The sequence below is a fragment of the Acanthochromis polyacanthus genome, chromosome 16, assembly GCF_021347895.1.
Source record: "Acanthochromis polyacanthus isolate Apoly-LR-REF ecotype Palm Island chromosome 16, KAUST_Apoly_ChrSc, whole genome shotgun sequence".
In the NCBI taxonomy this organism is placed as follows: Eukaryota; Metazoa; Chordata; class Actinopteri; family Pomacentridae; genus Acanthochromis; species Acanthochromis polyacanthus.
In genome coordinates, this window is record NC_067128.1 from 2,633,670 (window position 1) to 2,648,108 (window position 14,439).

At 43.8% G+C, this 14,439-nt stretch overlaps 1 protein-coding gene across 2 annotated transcripts; it reads right to left on the reverse strand.

Annotated features, from left to right (window-relative positions):
• Nucleotides 1–250: 250 nt before the first annotated feature.
• On the reverse strand, nt 251–14,320 carry calm1b (calmodulin 1b). 2 transcript variants are annotated; one of them, XM_022210224.2, is made up of 6 exons: nt 14,171–14,320; nt 9,878–9,908; nt 9,058–9,201; nt 2,424–2,530; nt 2,041–2,176; nt 251–1,296 (listed from the first exon to the last, which is right to left on the reverse strand). In XM_022210224.2, exons 1-6 carry the CDS (start codon nt 14,171–14,173, stop codon nt 1,268–1,270), a joined length of 450 nt encoding a protein of 149 aa, XP_022065916.1. In that variant the 5' UTR covers nt 14,174–14,320; the 3' UTR covers nt 251–1,267. The 2 variants fall into 2 exon arrangements, with proteins under 2 accessions (XP_022065916.1, XP_051792579.1); XM_051936619.1 differs by lacking the exon at nt 14,171–14,320 and adding an exon at nt 13,927–13,951.
• Nucleotides 14,321–14,439: the final 119 nt, after the last annotated feature.

The following is a 14,439-nucleotide window of genomic DNA, read 5'->3' on the forward strand; positions in this document are numbered from 1 at the left end:
GCTGCCTCTCCCTCCCCTGTGAGCTGCTCGCTCTCTCCTCAAAGCTCCCCGTCATGTAATGGAGCGCACACACACACAAACACACCGTACTCCTCGACATCACCCAAAGACACGGCACATGGAGAGGATGATATTATAATCATTTATTGTTGACACATTTGTCCAGTCGGTAAACAACGTACAGACTTGTTATGCTGTCTTTATAGATCATTTTCACAATCAAGCATAAGAAAAATGACATAAGACATGATAAAGTTCATGGTCTTTTATTTGAAAAAAAAAATAAAGACTAGCATGTACAACTTGGAATGAATGTAAACTGAACTCAGACGAACAGTTGCGAGGACCGGTGTGCTGTGAACACGGTACACCCCCCGCTGTGCTCGTGTCTGAGTCGAGAAACAGAAGAAGAAAAAGAAAAGTGAAGGCCAGTGAATCTCTCTTGCAAGAAAAGAGGACAGACACTCCATCTCAGCGAAAAAAAAAAACAAAAGAAAAAGAAAAAATAGAAAGCTCACCGTAAGACTCTTTAAGTCCCCCCTCCTTTAGAAAGGGCAGGACGCACGACTACTAAGATGGCCGTCCAAATAACATAAAAACAAAAGAACATGCCAAACATTTGAAAATGTATTTTTTGTACATTGTTTTTCTTTTTATCTAGCATACAATTAAGTCCCATTCCACTTTAACGCTTGAGTTAGAACCTGGTATATTCTCTCATCTTAACAGTACAGGGTTCCTCTCCAAATACAAAAAAACTGTACCAAACCAACAAGAGGACAGCTTATAGTGGAATCAGCACGCTCTGGTAGCCCGGAGGAGGGAGGGGGGGCAGGGGGTTAGTGCTCCGGTCTCAAGCTGCATGCATGAAGAACAGAAAACAGAGAGAAAGAAGAGATGGCCAGCCCAGACATTTACCAGTAGCAAATGGAACTGGAAGGAGTTCGCCAAATGCTTTTGCTTTAGTCTGAAGGTAGTAGTTACAGGGTTTGTTGTTATTATTTTTACTTGTTAAGTACTGATGCTAAACTGATCTCCGGGGGGAGGGGACAGGATCACTAACCATCATTTTCATGCAGATATTTTTTGTATATTTTTATATTTTTCCTGTGTGGACAGAAGGATATTTTATTTCAACATTCAATTATTTTCTATACAGAAACGGTATGAATAAATGAACATTTTTTTCCAAGAGGTAAGTAAAACATTTTGATTTTTTTTTCTTTTTTTTTTCTTCTAAGAGGGGACAGGATGGGGCGGGCAAGCTTCACTTTGCAGTCATCATCTGTACAAACTCTGCAGGGAGAAAGAGAGAGAGAGAGGACAAAAGACAATAAGGACATCAGGTTTAAGGCTTTGGCACAGCCTGTTGCCAGTAAGAGCAGTCACCTGCTAAATTGTTAAATGCTTTATTAATTTTTTAATCAACTTGAGCAGGTTCGGAACACACATCCTAATTAGCGTCCCCTTTCCAAACAGCTTCCATGTTCATCTCATTAAACCCGTTTGATTAAAAAGCTCTCGCCTTGTGCTTACAGTTGTGCAGCGACGTGACGGCGGCACAAAAAATAACGAAATGAAAGGCGGCTTTATGTGTGCGGAGAGTCCATATTCTGTCTGTGGCACAATGAGAGAGGAGAAGTGGGGCACTTTTCAGCCACGACTTATGGACTGTTCATAATATATCAACAGCCTTCTAGAAAATGAGCGCAGTCTCTCGTGTAATGTGCCAAGGGACTAACGGTAGCGGGAAGCGACGAAGAAAGAGTGAAAAGGCTCCTGGCACACTGATGATAATTCAGAAGGATGTCTTTCTCCCATCTCTGTTTCAGCGGGCTCCATGTATAGCCGCTATCTAATAACTAACAGAAAGTGTGGCTGCCTTGTCTCGCTGTTGCCCTCAGAGAAATACACAGCTTGGAAAGGGAAGCGCTCTGGTCTCCCTGTTTAATAAAAGCTTGCAGCATGGCCTAGAAACTAAAGCTATTTGTGCACCGTGACATTTCCAGTACGCGCGTCTTCGTGTCGTGTTTGTTTTACCTTCGTAGTTGACCTGTCCGTCTCCGTCGATATCTGCTTCTCTGATCATCTCGTCCACCTCCTCGTCCGTTAGCTTCTCTCCCAGGTTCGTCATGACGTGACGGAGCTCTGCGGCGCTGATGTAGCCGTTTCCGTCCTGCAAACATGTGTCACGGGGTCAAATGCGTAGAAAAACCTTCCACCACGTCAGCTCGATTAAAGAGCAAATGTTAAAGTTGAAACTGATTCTCTAAATGTACCGCCAGCCTGACTGGAAATGACCTAAATCACCTTTCAGATTCTTAGATAACTTGACCCCTTGCTCCACATAACTCAAAACTTCAGCTTGCCCAGCATTAAACTGTGCCATAATTCCCTCATTATGCTCTTCAAAGCTTATTTACCTTGTCAAATACCCGGAAAGCCTCGCGGATCTCCTCCTCGCTGTCTGTGTCCTTCATTTTTCTGGCCATCATGGTCAGGAACTCCGGGAAGTCGATGGTTCCATTACCTGGAACAGGTGATCAACGAGGCACATTTAATCAGCAGAAATTGCAATTACTTAAAAGCAAACTGTGAGATGATATTAGTCAGCATTTAGCTGATGAAAAGCGCCCGACTGAAAACGCTCATTTAGTGCTTCAGCCTTTTTTTCCCCCTTCTCTGCAGAGACGCTGCAGCTTGAGTAATCGCAGTCTTCATATTCGTATACACCGTTAATAAACACAGCTACTGCAGGCTGAGAGCAGGAAGAGGATGTATGTGTGTGAGCCGCTGTGAGTGTGTGTGTTTCCTTTCCTTCCTCAGGGAAGCCCTGGGAAAATGTTGCGTATGTTCTACGCAGCGGGACTGCAGGGGAGGGAGGGAACCCGTGGCCACTCATCCATAATGTAGACATTTAGTGTGCTGTGCAGCTCTGGCCTTCAAGGAGCCTGAATGAATCAAAGGCTCATCCCCCTCCTGGTCTGAAACTGAGGCTGGATGGGGGAAAAAAAGGACCAGAACATGGAGTGGAGGCTTCAATCCATCCCTGTTCAGTTCTATCTATGCTTAAGTCTATTTTTCTGCCCGTTTTCCTGCAAATGTGCATGAACTTAGTCAGTTATGGTGCTTCTGTGCAGCTGCTGTGCTGGTGGCGCATGTTTGAGCGCAGTAGGATCAATATCCATGTAGGGGTTGTCAAGACAGGATTACCAGGGGATCAGACCCTCTTGACAGGAGGAAGGATCTATGAGGAGCTCAGCAACTCACCAACTACACCACAGGAGGGCAGATCGGAGGGTGGGTGCAGCTGAGAGCTCCAATTTACGTAGATCTGAAGATGTTGCAAGAACATCCGGAAGTGTTTGTTTTATTTTATTATTATTATTCTTATAAACTGATTTAAAAAATGCCATAGAAATATGTGAGGGGATTGAAGTGAAGGTCAGGGCCACCAAGGGCGAAGTACCCATGAGGATTAGCCCCGGGGTGGGATTGTAGGCAGATTAACCAATGGCAGAGCAGAGAAGGGAGCGAGCTAGAGAGTGAACAAGAGACCGGATGTGTGTGTGTGTGGAACAAAAAAAGAGATGCAGTAATGTGATGGGGCAGATGGTGATCTCATGGCCCGGGGTAACAATCTAAGGACCTGTTATCTAACAGAGGGAGACAGCCAGCAGCACCGAGGGAACACATGCTGCCACTGGGGGAGGTTGGGAGGGAGGAGGAAGGGGGTCCCGAGTCTTGGACAATGGCAGAGCTGCAGCTGGGGAAGAAAAAGAGAAAATCTGAGGGGGACAATGACTAAAGAAGCAAGGTAGCCCTGGAGTGATATCCGCTCAGCTGCACCGTGGGCCAGCTGGAAGCAAGGAGGGAGGAAGACAAGGAGGAAGAGAAAATGGTGGAGAGAGAGAGAAAGAAGAGAGGGAGGGAGTGAGTGGGCGGTAGAGAGGGAGATGGAGATGAGGGAGATGTGAAGAGGAGAGAATATAAGGAGTGAACCGAGTGGGAGATGGTGCGATTACACGTAAGAGGCACTGACGCAAACTATAGAAGGCTGAGGCATCTCGGAGCGCCTGGATGTGTGGTCATTGTTCTTTTATTTCCCTGCATCATGAAGCCAACTTCCATCTCTGAGTGCAGAGAGAAGGGTGGGATTGTGTAACGAGGGTGAGTGATGGCGACCCTTAATTAAAGAGTTCCATCGCAGACGTGTTGGGGTCCTGTTCTACGTGTTTCAGGCCAGCAGGTGTGGCTATAGCTGTGGGATAAAGAGCAGCGGTTCTGTGTGACACTGTAATAGACGCTCGGCTTCACAATCACATTTCTTTTAACAGCTCTCTCTATAGCTGCAGCGCGCTGGGTCCTCTCCTCCATTCAGTGTGATTCTTTGCAACGGCCTCCTTGTTTGGTAAATAAAGCTGATTTTCAATGGGCCAGCTGACATCCCATGGCTGCTGATGTGGGTACTGGATGTGCAAAGCGCAGAGAGGCCTTATGTAACCACTTTTATTTTCCATTACTAGCTTCATTGCTGTCTGACCTAGATTGCATCAGCCAAGGGAGGCAGAGGCAGAACAAGGGGATGTTAGCGATGGTGTGTGTGTGGATATATATATGTGTGTGTGTGTTCCTGCCTTTGGGTGTAACTGAAGGGGAGGGGGGAGGGCAGTGAGGATGGTGGGAGGACGTTTCAATAAAGGGGCAGCCAAGCCGCGGTGCGATTGATTTCTCCTGATCAATGTGCTCCCATTTACAAAATCCTATAAGCTGACAGAGCAGCAGTGGAGGTAAAGGCCCCGCTGACAGCTAACATCCTCTGCTGCACAAGGACAGCCAGCTTCTCAGCCAACTTCTACCATTCTTCTCCGTTTCTACCACCAACACTGCAGTGTCAGTGAAGAGAGAGAGAGAGAGAGAGAGAGAGAGAGGTGCAGGAGAACAAAAGAATTATGGAAATCGATGGCAGCAACACGTCGCATGTTTCGACTCCCACTCCTCCTGCACGTCCATATCCCTGACATTGTCAACTATGATGGAGCTGAACACAGTGACTAAACTGCTGACACAGAGGGATACGTCATCCGAAAATAAAGCTGGCTGGACAGTTGGCTTGGACAGTTGGTTGACAGTTGGCAGAAAAAGGGAGGGAGGTGGGCAACAGCACCACTGATGGGGCCGTAATGGAAGCTCTATCTAATCCCTTATCCATTTGTAAAAGGGCTTTTATCACCAAAGTCACGCAGCGGAATGTTAACTAAGAGTTCTCGATAAATGTCCCCACGTTCTGCGCCTCTCTTTAGTCGACCGGTTTGAGGAATTATGGGTAACGATTGTGCGTTTTTAGCGCTGTTCTGCAGTCAGGAGTGACAGTCGCGGGTCATTTGGTTGATTAAAATCGGGGGCGTTGCAGGAAAGGATCATATTAACCTAAATATTAAAACCCTTCCCCCTCGCCTGGAACAGACTGTCAAATTTGAGTAAATTTAATGATTTGCCAGAGGTGGCCAGTTTGGTAGCCAGAACACGGAGTGATCCAAAAAATAGATCCAAATCCCCGCCGCTTTTGTGGCGCGAGACTTTTCTTTCACCCCATGATCATTTAGACCAGGGGTGTCAAACATGCGGCGCACGGGCCAAAAGTGGTCCTCCAGAGGGTGCAATCCGGCCCTCAAAGAGTAAAAATTCCACAGAAGACATTAACTGCAAAATCTAAATTTGTAAACTATGAATTTAAAATAATTTCTACAGCATGACAAGTTGTTTGGATCATAAAGAAAAATGCTAGATTGTTCATTGTTCTTTTGTAATTTTGTGTCTCATTTTCGTAACATTTTGTTTTATTTTTGTTGTTTTTTTTGTCTGACTTTTGTCAATTGTTTCATTTTTTCTTGTTTTGTTTCTCATTTTTGTCTCTTTGTGTTTCCTTTTCGTCTTGCTTGTGTTATTTGTCTTCTTTTTGTCATTTTGTTTTTTGCTTTATTTGATGATTTTTTTTAATTTTTTTGTCTTGCTTGTGTTATTAGCCTACTTCTTTGTCATTTTGTTTCTCATTTTTGTCTCTTTGTGTTTCCTTTTCATCTTGCTTGTGTTTTTTGTCTTCTTTTTGTCATTTTGTTTTTTGCTTTATTTGATGATTTTTTTTAATTTTTTTGTCTTGCTTGTGTTATTAGCCTACTTCTTTGTCATTTTGTTTCTCATTTTTGTCTCTTTGTGTTTCCTTTTCGTCTTGCTTGTGTTATTTGTCTTCTTTTTGTCATTTTGTTTTTTGCTTTATTTGATGATTTTTTTAATTTTTTTGTCTTGCTTGTGTTATTAGCCTACTTCTTTGTCATTTTGTTTCTCATTTTTGTCTCTTTGTGTTTCCTTTTCGTCTTGCTTGTGTTATTTGTCTTCTTTTGTCATTTTGTTTTTTGCTTTATTTGATGATTTTTTTTAATTTTTTTGTCTTGCTTGTGTTATTAGCCTACTTCTTTGTCATTTTGTTTCTCATTTTTGTCTCTTTGTGTTTCCTTTTCATCTTGCTTGTGTTTTTTGTCTTCTTTTTGTCATTTTGTTTTTTGCTTTATTTGATGATTTTTTTTAATTTTTTTGTCTTGCTTGTGTTATTAGCCTACTTCTTTGTCATTTTGTTTCTCATTTTTGTCTCTTTGTGTTTCCTTTTCGTCTTGCTTGTGTTATTTGTCTTCTTTTTGTCATTTTGTTTTTTGCTTTATTTGATGATTTTTTTTAATTTTTTTGTCTTGCTTGTGTTATTAGCCTACTTCTTTGTTGTTTTGTTTCTCATTTTTGTCTCTTTGTGTTTCCTTTTCATCTTGCTTGTGTTATTTGTCTTCTTTTTGTCATTTTGTTTTTTGCTTTATTTGATGTTTTTTTACTTTTTTTGTCTTGCTTGTGTTATTAGCCTACTTCTTTGTCATTTTGTTTCTCATTTTTGTCTCTTTGTGTTTCCTTTTCGTCTTGCTTGTGTTTTTTGTCTTCTTTTTGTCATTTTGTTTTTTGCTTTATTTGATGTTTTTTTACTTTTTTGTCTTGCTTGTGTTATTAGCCTACTTCTTTGTCATTTTGTTTCTCATTTTTGTCTCTTTGTGTTTCCTTTTCATCTTGCTTGTGTTTTTTGTCTTCTTTTTGTCATTTTGTTTTTTGCTTTATTTGATGATTTTTTTTAATTTTTTTGTCTTGCTTGTGTTATTAGCCTACTTCTTTGTCATTTGTTTCTCATTTTTGTCTCTTTGTGTTTCCTTTTCGTCTTGCTTGTGTTATTTGTCTTCTTTTTGTCATTTTGTTTTTTGCTTTATTTGATGATTTTTTTAATTTTTTTGTCTTGCTTGTGTTATTAGCCTACTTCTTTGTCATTTTGTTTCTCATTTTTGTCTCTTTGTGTTTCCTTTTCGTCTTGCTTGTGTTATTTGTCTTCTTTTTGTCATTTTGTTTTTTGCTTTATTTGATGATTTTTTTAATTTTTTTGTCTTGCTTGTGTTATTAGCCTACTTCTTTGTTGTTTTGTTTCTCATTTTTGTCTCTTTGTGTTTCCTTTTCATCTTGCTTGTGTTATTTGTCTTCTTTTTGTCATTTTGTTTTTGCTTTATTTGATGTTTTTTTTAATTTTTTTGTCTTGCTTGTGTTATTAGCCTACTTCTTTGTCATTTTGTTTCTCATTTTTGTCTCTTTGTGTTTCCTTTTCGTCTTGCTTGTGTTATTTGTCTTCTTTTTGTCATTTTGTTTTTTGCTTTATTTGATGATTTTTTTTAATTTTTTTGTCTTGCTTGTGTTATTAGCCTACTTCTTTGTCATTTTGTTTCTCATTTTTGTCTCTTTGTGTTTCCTTTTCGTCTTGCTTGTGTTATTTGTCTTCTTTTTGTCATTTTGTTTTTTGCTTTATTTGATGATTTTTTTAATTTTTTTGTCTTGCTTGTGTTATTAGCCTACTTCTTTGTCATTTTGTTTCTCATTTTTGTCTCTTTGTGTTTCCTTTTCATCTTGCTTGTGTTTTTTGTCTTCTTTTTGTCATTTTGTTTTTTGCTTTATTTGATGATTTTTTTTAATTTTTTTGTCTTGCTTGTGTTATTAGCCTACTTCTTTGTCATTTTGTTTCTCATTTTTGTCTCTTTGTGTTTCCTTTTCGTCTTGCTTGTGTTATTTGTCTTCTTTTTGTCATTTTGTTTTTTGCTTTATTTGATGATTTTTTTTAATTTTTTGTCTTGCTTGTGTTATTAGCCTACTTCTTTGTCATTTTGTTTCTCATTTTTGTCTCTTTGTGTTTCCTTTTCGTCTTGCTTGTGTTATTTGTCTTCTTTTGTCATTTTGTTTTTTGCTTTATTTGATGATTTTTTTTTAATTTTTTTGTCTTGCTTGTGTTATTAGCCTACTTCTTTGTCATTTGTTTTCTCATTTTTGTCCTCTTTGTGTTTCCTTTTCGTCCTTGCTTGTGTTATTTGTCTTCTTTTTGGTCATTTTTGTTTTTTCCTTTATTTGATGATTTTTTTTAATTTTTTTGTCTTGCTTGTGTTATTAGCCTACTTCTTTTGTCATGTTTGTTTCTCAATTTTGTCTCTTTTTTTTGCCTCTTTGTTTGTTACGTGTCGTTTGTCTCATTTTTGTCATTTTGTGTCTTTTTGTCATTTTGCGTCTGATTTTTATGATATTTGGCTTGTTTTTGTTGTTTTTTTGTCTGACTTGTTGTTTTGATACATTTTAGAATTTACTTTTTTGCACTAACATCCTAGAAACATTTTGTCGTTATTATTAGGTTATTCTGCTGTGGTTTCACTGGTCCGGCCCAGTGGAGATCAAACTGGACTGAATGTAGAACCTGAACTAGAATGAGTTTGACACCAATGTTCTGATTGAGATTTAGCAGAAATGATGCCTGGATTGCCAGATTTTTTCGTAGAATAATGCTATTTCTAACCCCAATGTTGCATTTCTGGGCCAATCGAGGAAGCGGCAGAAGTTCTCTTTCCTTATCTGACATCTGACACGACCTCTCCGACAGAGAAGTGATGAATCGTACTTGAGTGCTGCGGTTAAACCGGGCGTGGTGAGCAGTATACTGACCGTCAGCATCCACCTCGTTGATCATGTCCTGCAGCTCAGCCTCTGTGGGGTTCTGGCCCAGCGACCTCATGACGGTGCCGAGCTCTTTGGTGGTGATGGTGCCGTCACCATCCTTGTCAAATAAGGAGAAAGCCTCCTTGAACTCTGTGGGGGGTGGGGGGTGGGGGGGGGTGAGAGTGCAAGGTTAGATTACTGTTGCTATGCGGCTACATAGAGGGGTTATGTTAGGGAGCTGCTGTCAGGGTCCAGAAGGTTAATCCATTCCTTGCTAGCGGGGCCTGTTGTAAGCAAAATTTGGGCTTGAAATTGGGCCTAAAAAGCGTGAACAAGCTACGTCTAAGAAACAGAATGTTGGGGGGGGACCAACTTGTGTCGGTTTTCTCTTTTGTGCAAGCAGCTACTGAACTATAATGACCCATCCAGGGAAGTGAATATAGGTAACAGCGAGCATTAGCCTTAGGGCCTGAGCACAAGCTGATTAGCCACAGAGGGGGAAGAAACTGTGCAGCTTCCAGTTTTAGGACAAAGCCCACATCGTTTATTCATCACCGAGGTGCCTCAGTGATCGAGACTGCTCGTAAAGCTCGGCTGGAAAAGTGTGTGTTCACTGTGGCTTCGTTGCGTTTCGGCCCTGACTCATGATTGCTGCAAATACTTCCCCTTCTGTCCTGCTCGTTTTGAAAATCTAATGATGTGCCAAGGGAGGGCGTGTGCCGAGTCTTTCCATGTTCTGTTTCACTTCGTGTTCTCTGTAGGTGACGTGGGAGCGGCTAATGAGCTACATAAACAAACTTTATTGAAAAATTCTGTCTGTTCTTACCTGCGATCTGCTCCTCTGTTAGCTGGTCAGCCTGTGGTTGGGAAAAAACAAAGAGAGGGAGGTGGTTACAAACAAGTTACTCAACAAGGCAGCATTCCGAATCCTGAACTGTTTCGTCATCACATTCCTCCTCATCTCCGCCACTCGGCTCAACACTGGCCACAGTGTTCAGGGTCTGAGGCCTGGACAGGGATCTGTTCGTGGAAAGGCCAGAATGCTCCCAGAACAATAGATTTCTTATCTAAACGGCATTTTTCTTCTCTAAGCAGACTTGCAGGAATTGCCCTCGCACTCCATCTTGGCTCCAGTTTGTTCTGAAATCGGTCCTGATGCTGCAGATCAGTCATCACATTTGGCTCATCAGGATCATTCTGACAGGTTTGTTTGACAGACTGCTAGAAGCACAACAGAATGGAGATGAAATTTAACTTCCAGCTGATGAGTGGACCCACAGGACTGACTCACACCGTGTCCAAAAGCAGCCTGCAGCATGGCGGGACAGCTAGGCAACTAGATACTGTAATAAAATGGATGAAGTCCCGTCTCCAGACCTGCAGTGAGAGTTTAGGCGGGGTTGTTTGAGGACGTATCAGCATGGAAGCGTTTTCCATGGTCAGGGAAAAATGGGCCTGCTGGCCTGGCATGGTTTGGTTTCCCTCCCAGCCTGATCCCTCTGCTGGCTCCTCTAATGGCTGATAGTGACTCACGCCTGTTTTAAATGGAGCGTCCACTGCTACACGGACGGATCGAGCTTGTTTCTAAGCGGAGCCGCTGATTTCAAACAAACACCTTCGGCCCTGAAGTGTGAATGCAGAGCTACTGGTGCAAATCACTCCCACAGGTCCACTCCCAGCGCCCAGGTTTCTTTCTTTCTTATTATTGTTAACAGACCACGCTGACATCACCGCGCTTGGCAGCATAGAAGGAACACACACAGACAAACACTCACAGATGTGCACATATGCAAGAGTAAACTAACACACACACACACCCAGAGCTGCTCTTAACAGCATTCTTCCTCAACACCAATACTTTCCATCCCCATGTTTCCTGTGAATTCGTCAGAGAAACCAGTTGTGCCTCACAGCGAATTCCTGCAGCCCATCAGCGTGTTTATGTGTTTGTACAAGCAGTCTCGCTGTGGATGCATCTGAGTTCACATCCAACCAACAAATCCTGCAGGCCTCGTTAAAGCCCCCGCTAACGGGGTGAGCGTATCTTATTTTGTAAATTCAATTTGTTGCATAATGACTAGATAAGATTTAGCAGATGGCCGCGTGACGTGCCGCCAGCTGACCTTTTAACTTTTCGCCAAACAATAGGCCTCTCCTCACGGCATGCCACAGGACCCATCGATCCGGGGGGGTTCACCTAGAACCTCATATGATTATCTGACCTGATTCAATAACCTGCTCTGCTCACGACTCCGGTCTCCATTTCCATCTGCGAGGACGGCAAATGTCAGGAGACAAAAACAGCCTTTTTGCTGCCCAGCTTGGCCGTGTGTTTTCTGCCTCTTTCCTATTTATTTCTGTTTTACCCCCACCTCTCCTGTATTAATTTCTCTCTCCATGGATGAGTCTCCCTTCACATCCTCCCTTAGTCACCCCTGTTTGTCATGCTGCTGTATCTCTGCTGTCTCTTTCTGTCCCCCGCTGTCTCTCTAAGTGGACTGGGTGTGGGGTTTGGTGACTCAGTGCTATGGATCCTCCCCTGGCTCGGGCCCAAGCTGTTGGGGCCTTATGGTGCAGCAGCAGCAGCACTGCTGAGCCCACCGCTCACCCATCTTCCCTCCTTCTCCCTGACACTTGCACCTCGGCCAGCTCCTCCAGACTTTTCCCCTCTGCGTGGCTCCTTTCCTCTCTATATGCGACATGCTGCTCAGAGGAAACTCCCTGTGATTCACCCTCCCCACTGTCTTATGGACTCTCTTGTTTGCTGCCAGGCTTCCAGTCTTAATAACAGCTTGTAGGGGGAATAGTGTGTGTTTGGGGCTGGCACTGGTTCACCGGTTCACTGGCACGAGTGGGTCAACCACTCCCACTGTTGCCCGGGCAGCCAGCCCCAGTATTTCACGCCAAACAGGAGGCAGGAGGCAGGAGGCAGGAGGCACTTCAGCGGCCCAGCGAGGAATATCTTCCCCTGGCTGCCATATCAGCCGTGTGCAAACATACAGCATTCTTCCCCGTTCACACCGGATTTAATTAGACGCAAAATGGTGTAAAGAGATCGCCGTCGATTATCTTCTTCTTTTACAACTCGTTATCAATGTTTAATGTGTCTTCTGTGCTGCTGGTCTGTCGTCGGGATGCCAAACAATCCCACAAGTCCATATTGGCCAAAGTTAAAGGTGCAGAAGCAGCTGACGGATGGGCGTGACACACACACACACTCGCTCACATCACAAACACAAAGGCTCAATGTGATGCACAAACACACACTCGCTCCCTTTCTGTGGCAGCACTGACCGGCTCTTCTGTTTGGGACAAAAGGCAGCGAGGCCTCGGGCCGGGTTGTGTCTGGAGGGTGGGGGGGTGGGGGGTGGGGAGTGTAAACAACGCTACACCTCCAACACCCTGCGACAAGCCCAGACCACCAGACAGCCACCTGTAGCTCCTCTGCAGCAGGAGTCTAAGGCTCAGAGACACCAGGAGCATGGCTAGGTGTTGGCCGCCAAGCAGATAAATTATTCACTGCAGTGGATCGGATGTCCTTCAAGTTACTAAACATGCATCAGCAAACAAGAGCGTAACAGGAACAGGATAGGGCCCCAGCATGGTCCGACTACCTATCCGATACTTCCACCTCAATGGGGGAGCCTGTTTCCACTTCAGTGGGCGTATTGATGCGGACTCAGGGTGTACGCCGGCGGATTCAACTTTTCAGAGATGCACGGGGCTAACTCCACAACAATCCCACGTTACACTCAAATTACTGCGTTGTAACGTGAAACTCCAATCGTGGCTCGATACCATATATGGGATATTTGATTGCAACGGAGAGGGAGAGAGAGATAAAGGGGGGAGAAACAAAAAAAAGGCTTCTTTACTCCCTGGAGCCATTAATGATCTATCAGGCTTGATAATCAATGGATTAGCTTGAAGGCCTCTTTTCCACATCCTTATCATTACCTCTCACTCCTGAAGTGACGTCGCCTGGTGGAGAGGCTCAGTGGCTGCAGAGAGCTTCAACATCTGGCTGAAATTGGTTAGTGATGCGCATTTTCACCAGTTTTGTGAGCCTTTAGAATCTGGTTTGCAGCAGAAAGACGCACAGAAACACAGAGAGAGGCGTGGAATGTTTGCATTTCACAGCATCTGGCTGGAGAGAGTGGACCAGCTGTTGATGCTCCCTGCCACAAAGAAGCTTCTTGGACAACTCAGCCTGGCCAAAGGACATTTGCATAACATAGAAAATTTGCAAAGAGACAACCAAATCAGTCGACATGGCACAAATAGATAACCAAGACCAAGATAAAGACAGAAACCTGGACGTTTTCTGCAGGAAAACGCAGAAAAGCAGCTTTAGTAGGAACATTTATAGCAGGTTTGGATCCACAAAGTAGCCGCAACCTTGAAAAATTACAAAATATGGTCAGTTTCCGTTGCGGAACACTGACGAGATACAGTAGTGCCATGCCCCATCATGGCACGGAACGGCACGGTTTCATGGTGCAACCCAGAAAAACGAAAACCCAGCTCGTTTTCCAACATAACAACAGGGTCTCATGATATGTGGCTGCGCATAAAACATGCATCTAAAAGCACGTCTTGGTGGGGAAAAGAATAAAAAATACATGCGCTCCCCAACACGCCTGCGCTCCTGAGGCGGAGAGTAAAAAGTGGTGCACTCATGGCTGCAGAATTCTGCTGTAATAACCCAGAATAGCTGCCGAGTTATTCCGATCCCACCAAATCTAGTCCAAGAATTAATTCGATCTGCACCGTGCGAGCCGTGCGAGCAGCCACTTGACCCCCTCGGCAGCCCATAATGCTCTATGAATTGCGCAGTTATGAAGCATACATTAAGGGAGTCCCATTTTTACGCACCATTTTTACGCACGGTAATAAAAGAGGCTCCTTAAGGCGGGTTCGTGTGATCCGGTGCTGGAGAATGGACCGAAAGGAAAAATGCGTCTTGCGGGCGTTTTCCGTCTCCTCAGAGCTGAGAATCAATGAGCGGAGGCGCGAACAGAGAGGTAATAAAAGCGGCTACAGCGGGTTTAAAGCACCAACCAGCCCCTGTGGTCAAAACGCGTTTTCCCCGTTAAAGAGAATGAATGAGGATACTTACCATGTCGGATGGGTTGTGTGCTTGTTGGTCTGTGGAGGCAGACTAGGAGTGTGGTCGTTCCTTTGATGGAGTTCCAGTGGCGGGTAAGGAGTGTGTATATTGGCCGTGGCCAGAATGGGGGTTGCCTGTGTATCCCTCCGCCACACGAGCACTGATCACTCACTTCCTTATTTCAATTCAGGGCTGTTGCACCAGAAGCAGCAGCAGCATTAGAAGAAGATCAGGCCTCCAACTGCAACCACAAACGCCTGCAGAGCTTCCTCATGTAC